At 49.6% G+C, this 16668-nt stretch overlaps 1 protein-coding gene across 1 annotated transcript in view; it reads left to right on the top strand.

Moving 5' to 3' along the window:
- Positions 1–16668, top strand: part of TEKT5 (tektin 5) — a 37604-nt gene that overhangs the window by 11576 nt on the left and 9360 nt on the right. Inside the window, exon 5 of the mRNA XM_061209580.1 lies at positions 2439–2661. Coding sequence (XP_061065563.1) covers positions 2439–2661 — 223 coding nt within the window. The remainder of the gene's footprint in view (positions 1–2438; positions 2662–16668) is intronic.

Genomic DNA, 16668 nt, shown 5'->3' with positions numbered 1-16668 from the left:
AAAGCCAGAGCTGCCATTTGTGACTAATTGCTCCCCAGATGTGCTAGCTCAGGGCTTTGTATGTGAGGTTTTCTTAAAGCAGGGCCATGTCTGGGCAGGTAACAGGACGTTTGGAGACTGCGTTGCCGTATCTCTGTTCACTGAAGGTCTCATTGTCACGGATTAACCACTGATGATGAGGATGAGGATGAGAGCTGATGCCTTTTACCTGCCGTTTGCTATAGGTTGGGCACTGTGCTGAGTGTTTCCACGGTCTCGTGAATAATAAACATTTATCAAGTGCTTACTATTGTCAGGTGCCGCGATAGGGGTTTCACAGTTGGTCAACAACCCTGGGGGTAGGTACCATTTTTATCCCCATTTTACATAGGAGACTAAGACTCAGAGAGGTGCAGTGACTGGTCCAAGCTCACACAGCGAGTGGCAGAGCCACAATCTGAGCCCACGTTGGACACTGGGCCTGTGTTTTACCATAGCGCCTTCCTGCCTCCCCAGCAAAGCCTGCTAGGTCCTATGTTTTTAGAGGACACAGGCTCCAGAAAGCACGTTCCCCCTACTGACGCACATCACCTGCGAGGAGACAGGCTGCCTCGGCAAATTCCCCCAGGGAGAGTGTGATCAAGCGGGTTATTTTCCCTGGGGAGCTCAGCTGTCTGCTCCAGGGGAGGGCTTAGCGGCTGCTGCCCTTGACACTGACCGTGTCCCGTTGAGCAGTGGGAGGTACCCTCAGAGTAAATCTGCAGGTCACTCTCTGCTGTCCTTGGTGCTTCCTACTTCCTCTATTGATGGTGAGTAGCTGTGTGACCTTGGAAAAGAAGACACTTCACCTCCCTGAGCCTCAGGTCTTCGTTGGATGAAAGCTCTGGATCAGACTCAGTGCCCTCTCACATCTTTAGAAGCCCAAGACCTCTCCAGAGGCTTGATTTTAACTCCTGCAAAAGCCAGACAAAACAACCACATTTTGTATGTTTTTAAAAATATTTCTATTCACTATGCAATCTAAGTGTGCTTTAGAATGTCCTAAAAGAGACTTCTATTTCAGATGATTGAATCTCTTTTTTTCCTACTGCCTGAGAATAAAAATCTGCTTTATTTTAAGAACTGGAGACTTCCCCGCTAGAAAAGACCTTGAAAAGTTATCTAATCTGGTTTATCCGGAGACTGAAGTCAGCTCAGAGAAGCATGTGTCTCTGTTTCTCAAAGGGTTCCCAGAGGAGAAAACTCCTGTCCAATAGTTGATTGCTTATTGCCTGAATTTACATACTCGGCCAGGAAGAACTTTCTGTTCCCTAAACTGAATCCCTTATGTGTCACTGCCTCCAAGAAGCCTTCCCAGTCTGCCCTTTCCCTAGTTTGCCCTTTCCAATATAGCCTGAGCTCCATTTGCCCTCCCAGATCCATTCTCTAGCTGCCCTGCTGTGAGTCCTATAGAGGAGGCTGCCCTCTACAAACTGCCCCTCCTGGGTCTTTGCCATCTGGTTCCCAGGTGGGTTCAGCCAATAGGAGGGTCACCAACAGGAGATGGAGGAGAAAGACGTTGGGGATTTATTCGACATGGCTCCCTCTCTTGCCTTTCACACCTGGGGTGGTGACAACTTCGTGCATTTGCTAGTCTATGAGCACCTCGGCGCTATCTGAGAATAAATTCCATTTATTTCCTTTTATGGCCCTGACTGACACGTAATGACCCACTCCATTTGTCTCTCTTCCAACATCCTGCGTCTAAATTCTTTCATAGAACATAACACAATGTGTGAACATCTTCTTTATTTATTGTCTATCTCCCCCGCCTCCCCCGGAAATTTATCACTGTGAGGACGGGGATGTTGCCGGCTCCATCCCAAGTGCCTAGAACAAGGCTCGGCATGTGGTAGGTGTTCAAAGAACATTTGTTGAATGAATAAGTCAGTGCAAGCAGCATGGCCACAGGCTCGTCCCTGAATTGAAGGAGCCCTGCAGCCAGCATCATGCCCGATGCCCGCTTCTTGGCCTGTCTCTGTGTTTTTGGTGATGGTGGAGGGAGTGTTAGAGAAAAGAGCTCTTTTGGGGAATCTCTCCTCTCCTACAACTCAGCAAGTGCCCTTTCGGGAAACCAGCTAGTCTGCAGTTGCCTCATCTGTAAATGAGGTGTTTGGATCAGCTCAGTGGCTCTCAACTGGGGGCAATTGTGCCCCCTCCCCCAAGGGACATTTGGTAACATCTAGAGACATTTTTGATTGTCACAACTGGAGAAGCATTACTAATGGCATCTAGTGGGTAGAGGCCAGGGATGCTGTTAAACATCCTACAGTGCACAGGACAGCCGCCTCCAGCAGAGAATTATCCTGACCCAAATGTCAGAAGTGCCAAGGTTGGGAAACCCCGGATTCAGCGATCTCCAAGCCTGCCGGAGACCCCCGACTCCTCGCCTGGTAAGTTCGCTCTCGTGCCTCTTGCAGGGTCTCCGTGCCCGAGACATGGGCCAAGTTCAGTAACGACAACATCAGGCACTCGCAGAACATGCGGGCCAACTCTGTTCGGCTGCGGGAGGAGGCCCAGAACCTCTTCGACGTGTTGTTGGATCAGATGTGGAAGCAGTTTACCAACACCAATCTGGCCTTCAATGCCCGCATCGCCGAGGTGACGGACGTGAAGAACAAGCTGCAGACGCAGCTGGCTAAGGTAAGCGAGATGCCTGTGAGGACCGCCGTCCATGATGCCAGGCCCCCGGCCCTCGCCCGTGGGTCTCAGCAGCTTCTGGTCAAGCTGCCCGCCTCGCTGCTGCTGCTGAAATGGTCCCAGCAACCCACGGTCCATGAGCCTGTCCACCCAAAAGGGGGCAGAGGCTGTGAGCTTCCTTTGGGGAATTCCAGCATCTTGGGGGTAAATCTTCCTTGCTCACTGGGTGATGGAGCTTGGAGCTTGGCCTGGCTGTCACAGCAACACCCAAAGGTGTTGCTGATGGCCCTCAGGTCTCTTTTCTCCATCTGAGCACATGTGGCCAAGCGTGACCGACGAGGGTGGGTGCCAATATCAGAGCCCCAGGAAACGGGTCTGAGCAGGTCTTATGCGCCCACATCAGCATCTTTGGAAGTGTAACCTCTTGACCTTCAAAGGGAAGGACAGCCTAATCCTGCCACCATCTCCTGCTGTTCCCACACTGACGTGCCCTTTTCCTGCTCCTGTGTTTGAACACGTCATGCTGTTTCCCACCCCTGGGGGAGTCTTCTCTGCATGGAATTTATACTCTCTGCTCAATTTAGAGCACCTACTGGGTGCCAGATGCTGTGCTAGGGACTGGAATGAAAAGAGGAGTCACACAAACCGTCCCCTGGTCCCTGTCCTCAGGGGATTTATATTCTGGTTGGGGAGCAGTGGTGGCTGCAAAATTTATATGCAGGAAAGACTTAGGGATGACAATCTGGTTGGAAGGGGGTGGGGAGACAGGGGACTAGTCTTGAACCTGAACTTGCAAAACAGTACCCCTTTTTACTGTATATATATTTGGGGAGGTTTAGTGGGCTGCAGGCAGGGTTTAATGGAAATTAGAGGGGCAGTCTAAGCCCACCCACATAGGCCACCCTTTGGCCTGGGGTATGGAGAAACAGATAAGACAGAAGTTTCTCTAAAATAATTGCAAGGTTGTGATAAGTGTTAATGAGAGAGGAAGCAAGGAGATTCGCCAGAGATTCTCCTGGAGTTCTTACACCAGGTAGGTCAGACAGGCAGGTGACATTTACATTAAGAGCTGATGGATAAGGAGTTAGGCAGCCAGAAGACGGGGTGGGGCGAGTGTTCCCAAGAGGATGAATGTGGGAGGAGGCTGGAGGAAGGAGCAGGCACAGGGACCTCCTGCGGGTTCTTTCTTTCTTTCTTCCCTCCTTCCTTCCTTTCTCTCTCTCTCTCTCCCTCCCTCCCTCCCTTCCTTCCTTCCTTTCCTTCCTTCCATCCTTTCCTCCCTTCCCTTCCCTCCTTCCCTTTCCTTCCTTCCTTCTTCCTTTCTTCCTTTCCTTGAAAAAATCATTCTATTATTTTGATAAAATATATATAACAAAACATTTGCCATTTCTTAGTCCGTTTGCACTGCTATAACAAAAATACCATAGACTGGGTGACTTATAAACAACAGAAATTTATTTCTCACACTTCTGAGGACTGGGAAGTCCAGGATCGAGGTACTGGGAGATGTGGTGTCTGGTGAGAACCCGCTTCTTGGTTCATGGATGCTGTCCTCTCCCTGTGTCCTCACATGGCAGAGAGGTGTGGGAGCTCCACTAATCCCATTCATGAGCTGATGACCTAATCACCTCCCATAGACCCCCACCTCCTAATACTGTCACAATGGGGATTGGGTGTCAGTATCTGAATTTGGGGGGACACAGACATTCAGTCCATAGCAACCATTATTAAGTGTAGAGTTCTGTGTTATGTATCTTCACATGTGGCGCAAATGTCACCACCATCCATCTCTAGAACAATTTTTCATCTTCCCAAAGTGAAACTTTGTTTAAACTTTGTACTCATTAAACAATGACTCCCCATTCCCCTCTCCCCTGGCAACTACCAGTTCTACTTTCTGTCTCTATGAATTGACTAGGTACCTCATATAAGTGGAATCACACAGTATTTGTCCTTTTGTGTCTGGCTTATTTTACTTAGCACAATGTCTTTAAGGTTCATCTGTGTTGTAGATTGCATCAGAATGTCCTTCCTTTGTAAGGCTGAAGGATATGCCATGGATGTACATACCGTGTATCCATTCATTCCTCGAAGGACGCTTGGATTGCTTTCGCCTTTTGGCTGTTGTGCAAGTGTTTTCTTTTAATGAGGCATTTCCTATAGTGGATCAAATACAGTTCATTGTCAAGTTTTACCACATGAGTCTGAGGCCTGGAGGTGACTTGGGAACTCCTTTGCAAGTCCTTTGGTGGGACTTGGTGGCTGGTTTCTCATCTGTGAAACAAGGAGTAAGAATTCCTACTTGGTGACGATAGTGTAAGGATTAGTGAGTTGATCTCTGTGGAGTGCTTGGCACACAGTAAAAGGTAACTAAGTATTAATATTACTGATGGAGAGAAAACGGATCTTCTGGGTGGGGTGGGGCGCATACCCTTTTCCCTATCCACATTTCTCCACGGAAGTTTTGAATTATTACTACCAGCTTCATCACTGCTGATCACAGAGTTTTTGCTACCACGTGGATTTTTATTAATAGTCATTATTTAATAACCAGCTGCTTTGCAAATTAGTGAGCACCCATTTGAAATACACCAGACCCCAACATGACACGACTGACATTTCACTTGTCTTCTGGTTGGTGACCATCTCACATAGTGTTTTTCTAAGGTAGTAAAGGAAAGAGTTGGTATAATGAAAATAAATATATAGCAACCATTTCACCTTTCAACAGTTTGCTTTAGCTGGAGGATTTGAAATGCTCTCTTTAAAACTTCAACTGTTAATTGTTGAGCTTGGCCTGATTCCCCTTGGCAAGAGGCATTTCTGGAAAATTCCAGGCCCCCATCCCTACCTGTGCTGCAAAGCAATTATTGCCCAGGTGGTCATAGGAATCCACTTTGAAAGGCCAGGTCTCCACAGTTCCCCATGCAGACTTTGAATGCCCCAGTGGTTTAGGGCTGCGTAGACAGCCTTGTCTGTCTTGGTCATGTTCACCATGATCCTGGGGTTGTATCCCCAAGGCCATACCCCAAGCCTTGGAACTTGTCCTGGGTCCTCACACTTTGGGGCCTTGGGGTATCGACCAGTCATATTGACCACTGCTTAAAGAAGGGCTGGTGATCTCTTTGGGCTGAAGCAGTTGATGGCCACAGAGTGGGTGGCTCCTGAGAACCAGGGGCCCAGTCGGGGGTGGGAGGTGGGGGAGGGGCGTGTCTCCAGATAAGCATAAGTACCCTGCATCCAATTGCCCAGTCCAAGGTGCCTTTTAGCGGAAGACTCAATGTGGAGGGCAAGATGCAAGGACCTGGGGGGAGGGGGCATGGGGGCAGGGACGCTGCTATAGCACAGCGCTTATTCTACACTTGTGGGAACGAGGCCCCAGCAGGGGAAATGACAGTAGGTGTGTTACACGGACGCAGCGTTAATATCACCGAATCACACAGTGAGAAAGTTATTCCTTCTTCAGTCCTTTTTCAATCCTTGTGATGCTCTCAAGAGGAAAGTCTTGATGGGATACTAGACTGCCTTCCTCACCTCTTTAACCCTGTCTGCTCTCCCTTTTAAACAGAGAGCGCCGGCCTCAGGCTGAGAGCTTTGGGCAGGCAGCTGTATCCAGCCAGAGTTTCAATCACATGGTTTTACTTTCATATTGTTCGTGCATTTTTATGGTTATTTCCATTATGGCAAATGATGCTGATTTTTCCACTGATAATAGTGATATAAAGTTTTATTTTTAAACAAATGCATTTAAGGTTTTTTTTTTGTTTTTTTGTTTTTTAAAAAGCCAATTGACTTGAAAAGATTGTTAATCATGTCACAAGTGGTGTGAGGGGATATGGCCATAATGGTAAGGATGGTAGGTGAAAACCTGACTGTTGGAGAAGAGCAAAGTAGACCTGTGCATCTCAAATATTACTTTGTGTGCAGTAGTCACCCATGTTACCTGGAGATTGCATCGAAATGCGGATTCTGACTGAGCAGCTCTGGGGCTGGGCCTGAGCACGTGCACGTTCAACAGCCTCAGGAAGTTGCCAATACCACCGGTGGGAGCTAAGGCGGAGTGCAGGTTGCAAAGCGAGTTGGCTTTGACAAAGAAGCTGTCTCCTTCTCTTCTTTCCCTCCTTCTTCCTGCCTCTCTCTTCCAAACTCAAAATACTGGGGGAACCAAATCCTTCAAAAAGGCAAGCCACAGTCATCCAATTCTAATCAGATTTTCTCTAATTGCATTTTGCTTCCAAGCTTCCCAGCCAAGCCCAGCCATTCCTCCCTCGAGGGATCAGGCCCGCTCGGCCCATCACACAGATCTTCCCCCCGACTTCGAAGATGCAAACACCCCTCTGGGATTTCTGCCGCCCCTCCCGGATGCGTGCCCTTGAATCAAAGTCTCATTTTTCCATCTTGGTTATTAATGTGGTCGGGGCAAATGACGTTAGGAGCTGGGGAGGATAAGCCAGAAGCGCGGCCTCGACTGGGTTGTTGGAGAGATAAGTTGGGTTTCTCTGCTTCCTCACAACAGCACACCGCCCCCTGCAAGCTGTAGGCTTTCTTGTAGCAAACAGGAGCCAACTTTCACCCTCCTGCCTCCTCCACCTGGAGCTCCACCCCCATCTCAGTTGGTGGCTCTCACTTCCAGATGCTTCCAGAAGCTTCCAGGGGCTCAATCCCAAATTCTGGAGTCCACTTGGATGTTCCTCTTTCTCTCCCACCTCACATCCCCTCCACCAGCAAATCCTGTTGGTTCTTTCAGAATCTCCTCACTCCCCATTCCCTCCTCTGCTTCTGCCCTGCCCCAGGCCTCCACCATCTCTTGCCTGGACCATTGCTGTGTTCTCCTAATGGCTCTGTTTGCTTTTGATATAGCCAACTGTTTAGCTGGCAGCTTGTTGAGAGGGCATTCGATACTTGAATAGGCCGACTAGATTGATAGAGAGAAAAAGTTCAATTGCTTTAGATTTTTCAGAAAACCTTGAGAGTTTAGCTGGAGAATGCAGGTGACAGGCTCTCTCTGCTGGTGTCCCTGGGTCACCATCTTCACCGTGGCCAGGCCTGTCTGCACCACTGCTGTCATGAGAATTTCTCGGCACCCCTCACCTTTGCAGTGGCAGCGCCTCCCGAAATGCATGGTGCTCAGTGAAGTCTAAGGTAATGCAGACGGACTGGTTTTTAAATCAGGGGATAAACACTTGTAGTCCAGGGGTTAAACTTGGCCCACATATTATTTGGCCTCTCACATTTTTCTTTTAACAGCTCTATTTTTACTTGACACATAATTAACTGTACGTATTTCAAGTGTAGAATCTGAGAAGCTTTAACACATATGTTGTGAAGCCACCACCTCAATCAAGGTAGTGAACATATGAAAAGGTTTCCTTATGTCTTTTGTCATCTCTCCCTCCCTCATTTCCAACACAACCACTGATCTGCTGTCACTGCAGATTAGTTTGCATTTTCTAGAATAATTACATAAAGGGCACCATACCCTATCCATTCTTTTTTCATTAGTCTTCCCTCACTTAGCGTAGTCGAGATTCCTAGTTTGTTCCTTCTTATTCCTGTGTCTTGTATGTCTTGTATGGATACCGTATTGTATGTATACACCCCTGGTATGTATCGTATCCATACACCACAATTTGTTTATCCATTCACTTGTCGATGGACATTAGGGTTGTTTCCAGTTTGGGGCTGTTACCAATAAAGCTACTATGAACATTCACATACATACCTTTCTATGCATTCTCAGCGTTTTGTTTTTTTTTAATATCTTGGTAAAAAATGGAGATTTTATGTAGAAGTTCAGATTTATAGAATCTCTGGAAAAATGGGTGGCTCTAGCAACTCCGAGCCCACTTTCCTACAGGGGAGCAGCAAACAGGAGTTGAATGGCCACAGCCCCTCATTGGACAGGGCCCGGGCTCTCCGATTGGCTCAGTCCCCACCGTCTTCCCTCACGGCCCCCTTTGCACATTTGCATCACCTGCCTGGTCCCAGCAGGCTTGTACCTTGGCACGTTCTGCTCTGTGCATCGGAGGAAATGCAAGAAAGCAGCCAGGCCTGGAAAGGATTGTAGAGAACCCAGAGGGGCTCTGAGTTTTCCCCTTGAAAGGTTTTGCTTTTACTCTGAAGTTTCTTTGGGGTTTCGACTTCCAATTGGTCATTAACACCAGCAGAACCTCTCCTGCCCCAGGAGGCAGCGCCAGGGCAGGAAGGCGTGTGTCTGTGGGGTGAGGGCCCGCAGTCGCCATCTGAGGGCCCCAGCGCCTGCCGCCAGCCCCTCTGTTTGTCCAACGAGGCCTGGAACCCGTGGTGGAGTGGGAAAAGCTTTTGTGCTTTGCAAGCAGTCGGATCCTTTCCAGCACCAGTGCCCGCAGACAAGCTCCTGACGGCTCGTTTCTAAAACCAGCCCAGCCCAGGGGATGTGGAGCCAGCCCGCCTGCCTCTGGTGAGGAGGGGCCGGGCCAGGGCTTAAACACCATTGCATCCTAGTGAGAAAGTTCTCATTTCAAGTTCCCTCCATCAATCCTTCCACTAGTGTCGAGGAACAAGGCTTGATGTGACGCTAATCTGTCTTTGCCATCTCTCTTTTGTTTGGGAATCCCCCTTTCCGGCCAGGCCTCAAGCCTCAAGCTGGCACTGAACCTTTGAAAGACAACAGAACTTAGAATCAAGGTCTTTCTTTCCATCTTCTCTACTGTGATGGTACTTTCTATCAATGGCAAGAGATACTCATTTTCCACTTGTGGCAATGATATAAAGATGCCATTTCAAATACATTTGTTCAAGGCTGAAAAGGGAGTTGATTTAAAGAAGTAGACTAAATAATTGTTCAGACATGCTTGGGTATGTGGGTATGTAGAGGGTTTCCAAGGTAACCCTCAGGAAAGGCCTCGGGGCTGTGTTCAGTAGGTCTCTCTGCCTGATGCTCACCTTAGTACCAAGAGGAATCAAAGGCTCCCTGGTGTCATGTGGGCTCAGGTCTCATCACTGTACTTGGGAGGTATGGGCCTGGGGACACCCGGTTGAGGGGTCCACAAGAGCTCAGATACGGGCAGTTCTGAGGGCTGTGAAATGGCGAGATGATGGGGCGGGGGTGCTGGGTCACCGCTGTCTGTCCGCGGTGACACTGTGCCAAATGAGAGAGGAACGGCTGGGATCAGGGAAACAGGGCCAAGGTCCAGAGCTGGGAAGGCAGCCAACAAATGCAGGATGCTGGAGGGACCAGACAGCAGAGGGGGCCGAAAATGAGCGTGGGTCAGCATGGCCCGGGTAGGAGCTGAGGACAGTGCAAATGAGGTAGTTTTGAGCTCACTTTGTGAACCACTGATACTCAAGGAAGCTATTACTGCCCTCTGCAGTTGGTGTTAACCAATCATATGCTTTGGAAGCCCTGGGTGGGGCAATCACCGGGATTGGTTGCTGCTGAGACAAGAAGAATGTAAGATGCAAGCCTGGCGGAGGCAGAGGGTTGCCTTGGCACCTCCTGGGTATGGGTGTGTCCCAGCAGTCTCCTAGTTTCTTCCAATTTGTGACTTGTTCACGTTTGGGTCCTCAGCTCCTTGCCTACTCAGGACCTGCTGCCCAGCCTCACCTATACTCCTGGCTTTCACATATGCTTGCCTCATCCTGGTCCAGATTCCTCTTCCATCTTGACACTCTTCTCCCACATGTGAGCCCCATAGTGCAGTGCAGATGGCTGGGTTCAATTCTGGCTCTAGCATTTCCTGGCCATGTGACCAAGATCAGATTGCCCCACCTCTCTGTACCTCAGTTTCTCCCTCTGTCAAATGGGAGCAATAATGGTTGGCAAATATTTGCTCTGAGAATAAGAGCATCCACACTGGACTGGTCACCTTGTAAGTGCGCAATGACTATTAACTATAAAAACGGTAAAAAAAACCCCAAAAAACCAACAACAACAACCACCCAAAAAACAAAACTGTGGTCTGATTTATAACCTGCTGATGGGGAGGGACAAGCAAAGTGACTGAAAGAATATGGCCTCTGGAATCAAAAGACCAGGGTTGAATTTGGTAAAGTAACTCCTCTGATTCTCGGTTTCCTAATCTCTGAGAGAGGAATAATCCTGCGAGGATTGAAAGAAAAGGTACAGCTAAGCAGTTCTCAACCCTCGCACATTGGAATCACCCCGATCTCTAGGGATTCTGATTTAATTGGTTGGGGTGTGGCCTGGGCATCCAACCTTTTAAACTCTCCAGCCAAGGTTGAGAACTAAAGGTTCAGAGTTCAGACCAGTGGTTCTCAAGGTGTGGTCCCTGGTCTCAAGCAGCATCAGCATCACCTGGGAACTTGTTAGAAGTGCACATTCTTGGGCCCCATCCTGGACCTTCTGAATCAGAAACTCTGGGGTCCAGCCATCCGAGTTTTAACCAGTTCTCCGGATGTGCCTCCCAGGTGTAGACGTGCAACAAATGTTTTCTAATCTCCTCCCACCTCCCTCCCTCCCTGAGAGGTATTTACTAAGCACATCCTGTGTGCTAGACACTGAATTAGGAGCTGGGGGTACAATGATCCCTGCCCTCAGGGGGGCTTATGTTCTAGTGGGAGAGACCAATTTAAAAAAAAATAAGTAAATACATGATTAATTAAAAATTGTGATAAGCATTAAGAAGAAGAGCCCCGGGGGCCTGAGCTAGTGGATTTCCATGAATTTTCACAGAATCATACAAGTGTCCTCTCTAGCAGGGAGCCCCCACCCCTCAAAGACTTTCCAGAGCCCTCCAGGACTTTCAGGACCCCTGACCCCAGATGGCCTCTGAGTGGCTGATGTTTGTATTGGCCCTGCCTTGTCTGAAGGCAGCTGGCCGCCTCTGGACGGAAACAACTGCAAGCAGGGTTGACTCAACATCTCTCCTCCAGAGCTGTAATCCTCACCCGGGCTGAATTTACTCCCCGGTGGCACTTGCCGATGTCTGGAGACATTTTGTTTGTTACAACTTGCGGGGGGCAGCGTGCTGCTACCAGATAGATAGTGGGTAGAGCCCAGGGAGGCTGCTATACACTGCAATACACGAGACAGCCTCCCGCAACAAAGAAGTTGTGGCCCCAAATGTCAGGAGTGCCGAGTTTGACTATTAACTATAAAAATGGTAAAAAAAAATGCTCTGGCACTCTCACGCCCTGAATTTCTGGCCAAGTCCCTCTGGAGCCCTCCTCAACTAGTTCTTGCCCCTGGGCTTGGCTGCGCTTGAAAATCTTCCACCGTTTGACCAAAAAAAAGGATTCCAAGCTGCTTTCCTAAGCTGGGGGAGCCGCACTGAGCCAGGCATCTCCTTGGAAACCCCTTGGCTTCATGCAGTTTGGAAAACAATAAATTTGCAAGGTTGCACAAAGCATCCAGAAGCCCAAAGCCGGCTGGAACTGCTAAATCTGTTTTTTCCCTCCACATCAAAAATAATTTCCTGGCCCTAGAGAAAGCCTAGAAGCTTTCTCTACTGTCACAAGACAAGATGCAGGCAGATAGTTTTACACGGCCAACAACTCTGCCAAACACATTCCCCCTTTCAAAGGCTTTGGGTGGATTTCCGCTCCAGCCAGGAATATCAGCGCCCTTTTCCACTGAGCCGAGGTTGGTTTCATCCGAGGCAGACCTGGCAAGTGCTTTTCACACCCCATTCAAGACCAGAGACCATTTCCAGCTCAGACCTCACCCTTTCCCCACGCTGGGGACCCCAACAAGGTCTGAGGGTGGATGATCACGGTCTAGTTTGCCATCCGATTACAAGTAGCAGGAGAGAGAAAAAAAATTCACCATTACCACAAAAGACATATTAACCTTACTCTGTGCAGGCAGAGTTCTAAGTGCTTTTCTAACATTAACTCATCTTCCCTCCTACAACCCCATGAAGAAGGGATTACTATTAGCCCCATTCTACAGATGAGGAAACTGAAGACAAGTATTTTCCTAAAGCCCCCCACCCCCACCCACCGCAGCAAGTAAATGGCAGAGCCAGGATTTGAATCTAGGTGTTCCGCTCTAGAGTTCATTCTTTAAGTTAATGTGAACATCTCCCCCACTCCCACCACCACAGCCTAACAACAACAACAATAATAATAACCACTAGATCGGTGGCCTTCCAACAGGCAGTTTTATACCCCGAGGACGTCTGATAACGTCTACAGACATTTTTGGTTATTACAACTTGGTAGGGGGTGCTACTGGCATCTAGTGGGTAGAAGCCAGGGATGCAGCTAAACATCCTACAGTGCATGCGACAGCCCCACAGTAGAGAATAACCCAGCCCCAAATGTCAATAGTGCCAAGACTGAGAAGCCTTGGTCTCCTGGCATTAAGGTTTGACTTAAAAAAAAAAAGAAAGGATAAAAGGTAGAAGATAGGTAGATGGATGGATACATGGATGGAGGGATGGATGGATGCATGCATGGATGGATTCATGGATACATGGATGGATGGATGGGTATATGGATGGATACATGGATGGATGGATGGATGGATGGATGGATGGATGGATAGATGGATGGATAGAAAGTGCTGAGGTCTATAGAGTGCCTGTTAGGTGCCAGCCAGTGTGCTAAACATGGGGTACATAAATCAATCCTTGCAGTCACCCTCTGAGGTAGATACTATTATTATCTCCATTATACAGATGGGGAAACTGAGGCTCAGAGAGGCTTGGCAATTTGCCAAGGCCCTGTGCTCAGTCCTGTGGTGCTGGCACTTGAGCACAGGCTGGAGGCTCCTCCTGATTTTAGGGGCTGGCCCCTCCTCCCTTGGCACACTCCAGCCAGTGCTCCCCATTTTGCCATTTGTATACTCCTGTGAACTCGTTCCTTCTGTGTCTCTCCATCCTGCCTTGGCGTGGGCCCTCCTGCCTCTCAGTTCCTCACTGGCCATCTTCTTCCCTCCTCTGTCCCCTCTGTCCACCCTCCAAATGGCAGCCGGAGAGATTTGCCTCAAACTACAAACATGACCATGTCCTTCTGCTTTAAAACTTTAATGTGCCTGTGATCACCTGAGCGTTTTGTTAAAATGCACAGGGCCTTCGTAGGTCTGGGGTAGGGCCTGAGAGTCTGCATTTCTGCCAAGCGCTCAGAATCCAGTGATGCTGGTCTACAGACCACACCTTGAGTAGCAAGGAGCTAGAGAAATTGTTCTCTCTGAACGTGGGAGACCTCGGAGGAGCTGCAGCCTTGTGTGCGATGGGCTGCTTAGAGGGGTCAGGACTTCCTCTGTGAGGGACTACAGCAGGGGCCCCAAACTACCAGCCCCAGGGCCAAATCTGCACCCCGCCCCTGCCTGCTTTTGTAAATAAAGTTTTACTGGAACACAGATCCCCCCATACATTTACGTATTGTCCGGGGCTACTTCTGCACTGCAGTGGCCAAGTTGAGCCGCTGTGACAGAAACCATATGGCTCCTAAAGCCTAAATCTCTACCACCCAGACCTTTACAGAAAGACGTGTCCACTGTCTACAGCATCTTCAAAAGGCTCCGGAAGGCTGCGTGTTTGGGACTCCCAGCCATCTGAGGGGGGTTGACTTGAAGACTTAAAAACAAAATCACACACACGCACACACACACACAGCCATACCTGCGGCTGACAGCTCTCAGGCCGGATCTCAGAGGCAGTGGCTCCGGGCACGCGGGGCTGATGGGTGATGGGTTAGAGCATGTACGTGGTCCGGGAGCACTTGCAGTGCCCTAGCCAGTGAGGAAGACAGGCCTCGAGTCCTCATTCACTGGATGAGGAAGTTGGGCCCCTCCCCACAGCCCAGGGCTCTGAGTGGGGTGTGAGCACCACAGCTGGTTTGCACTGGGGCTTAGACAGGACCCTAGTGTCCTGACTTCCCGCCCAGGGCTCTTACCTCCAAGAGCCTGCATGGAGGCCACTGTGGCTGGGAATCTGCCTGGAGCGGAGAGGGTAGGGGTTGTTAACAGAAAGACCTTTGGTTCCCCAGGCCGGTGGGCGGGGGGGTAGGGGGATGTGGCCCACCTTCTGCCTTGAGCTGACTCCCCTCTGAGCCCCATTCCAGAGGCTGAGAAAGAGGACGCTCCTCCTCGATTGCGCAGGTGACCCCTTCCTTGACCCCTTACGCCCAAAGAAGTGGGTTGATGGAGGTTGACCCTGAGCCCTGGACGGGAGGTCTGAGGGAACTGAAGCTGCCTGCAAAGACAAATTCTGTCAAACGAAACTGAGTTTCTTCAGATTGCCTGACATTAAAAAGAAAAAAAGGACCAATGATCACAGAGGAAAAATCTCCTAACAGACTGAACATTGCAGGATGGGAGTTGGGGGTAGGGTGGGGAGGCAGGACAGCCCATGGCATATGCCAGCACCGGACTAAGCACTTCATACACGTTATTTCATTTAATCCGCACAGCAACCTAGTGGGTAAGTTGTTATTGTACTGGCTTTACAGACACGAGAACAAGCGCCCTGCACAGTGTCTGGCCCCATAGAAGGGGCTACTGAGTGAAGGGCTCAGTGGATATTGAATGTGTGATTGCATGAGGCACAGAGAGGTTAAGTGACCCATTGAAGGTCACACAGCAGGGAAAAGCACGAGCTGGAATTTGAACCTAGATCTGTGTGATCACGGAGGGACTCAGTGAGCTGAAGTGACCTGCCCTCCCCGCCCCCCCATGCACGGCATGTGGGAGGCTTAGAACAGTCTCGCAACCTTGACTGGCAGGCAGCCTGCAGCACACAGGGCCCAGAGCTAAGGCCTGGAGAGGGAAGTGAGGTGACCCTTCCACTCCCACCCCCTCCTTCCCAACAGAGTTCCAGCTTCCGGCCAAGGCTGCTGAGACTCCTCCCATGGGGCCAATCCCACAGCGGCCCACCCAGCTGCTCCGGTGAGCCAGCCTGCGCCCTGCCCCAGGAACCGCTTTCCCCCTACTTCCTTGGTTTTGTGGGAGCAGAAAGGCTAACATCCCTGGGGACTCTGGGAGAGGGGGCTTCTGGGGCTCAGGGCAGCCCTTCCCCAGCTTAGGGACTGGGGAGAGAGGAAGAGAGGGAAGGAGGGAAAGAGATCTCCAGCTGGCCAAGGAAAGATGGGAGAAGGGGCAGGATGAATTCCTCGTGGCACTTTCCAGGGTGTGTTTGTGGGAGAAACACACACACACAGGTACACGATTGCTTTGGGAAGAGCAGAACTTGGTACCAATGCTTTTCAAGTTACTGCAAATGAGTGTGAGTGTCACCAGCTTTGTGTACCCGCAGTGAAGGGGTTTATACACTTGCTAAGAGCTCCTTCTCCCAGGCCTGGCACTAATGGCCTCACCTCTACTCTATGGAGTGGGAATGGCTATGATCCCCGTTTTATTAGAAAGGCTCAGAGAGCCTAGGACACTTGCCTAAGGTCACCCAGCTTGGATGTGCTGGAGCTGGGATTTGGAGAGACTCAGGCCGTCTAGTGCCAACGTCTGTGCTCTCTTCTTAACCAAACACGCCGTGGTGTGTACTGGTCCATCCAGGGAGGAAGTGTTCATTAGGCACCTACTAATTGGTCGATATACGCAAAGCCCTTAGCAAAATGCCTGGCACACAGTAAACACTATTTTAAGTGTTAGATGGTATTGTTGTTGTTGTTGTTATTATTATTATTATTATTATTACTGTGTCCCAGGCATTGATAGGTTTAGGCACTGGGGATTCAGCAGTGAGTAAAACAAAAATCCCTACCCACGTGGAGCTTACTCTCTAGTGGGGGATGATAAACAGCATTAATGAGTAAAGCTCAGTACGTCAGAAGGTGTAAGGACTATAAAGAAAATAAAGCAGGGTTTGGACAATTGGGAGCGCTGGCCGGTTTGGGGGTTGTAATTTTAGGGTTTTTTTTTGGCCGCACCACGAGGCTTGTGGGATCTTACTTCCCCGACCAGGGATTAAACCCGGGCCCTTGGGAGTGAAAGCGTGGAGTCCTAACCACTGGACTGCCAGGGAATTCCTGGGGGTTATAATTTTAAAGGAAATGATCAGGGAAGGCCTTCTGAGCATTTTAGCCACAACCGGAAGGGAGTGAAGGAATGAG

Source organism: Eubalaena glacialis, chromosome 13 (genome assembly GCF_028564815.1).
Source record: "Eubalaena glacialis isolate mEubGla1 chromosome 13, mEubGla1.1.hap2.+ XY, whole genome shotgun sequence".
Classification (NCBI taxonomy): domain Eukaryota; kingdom Metazoa; phylum Chordata; class Mammalia; order Artiodactyla; family Balaenidae; genus Eubalaena; species Eubalaena glacialis.
The sequence above is the reverse complement of the archived record's forward strand: the minus strand, read 5'-3'. Positions and strand labels throughout refer to the sequence as shown.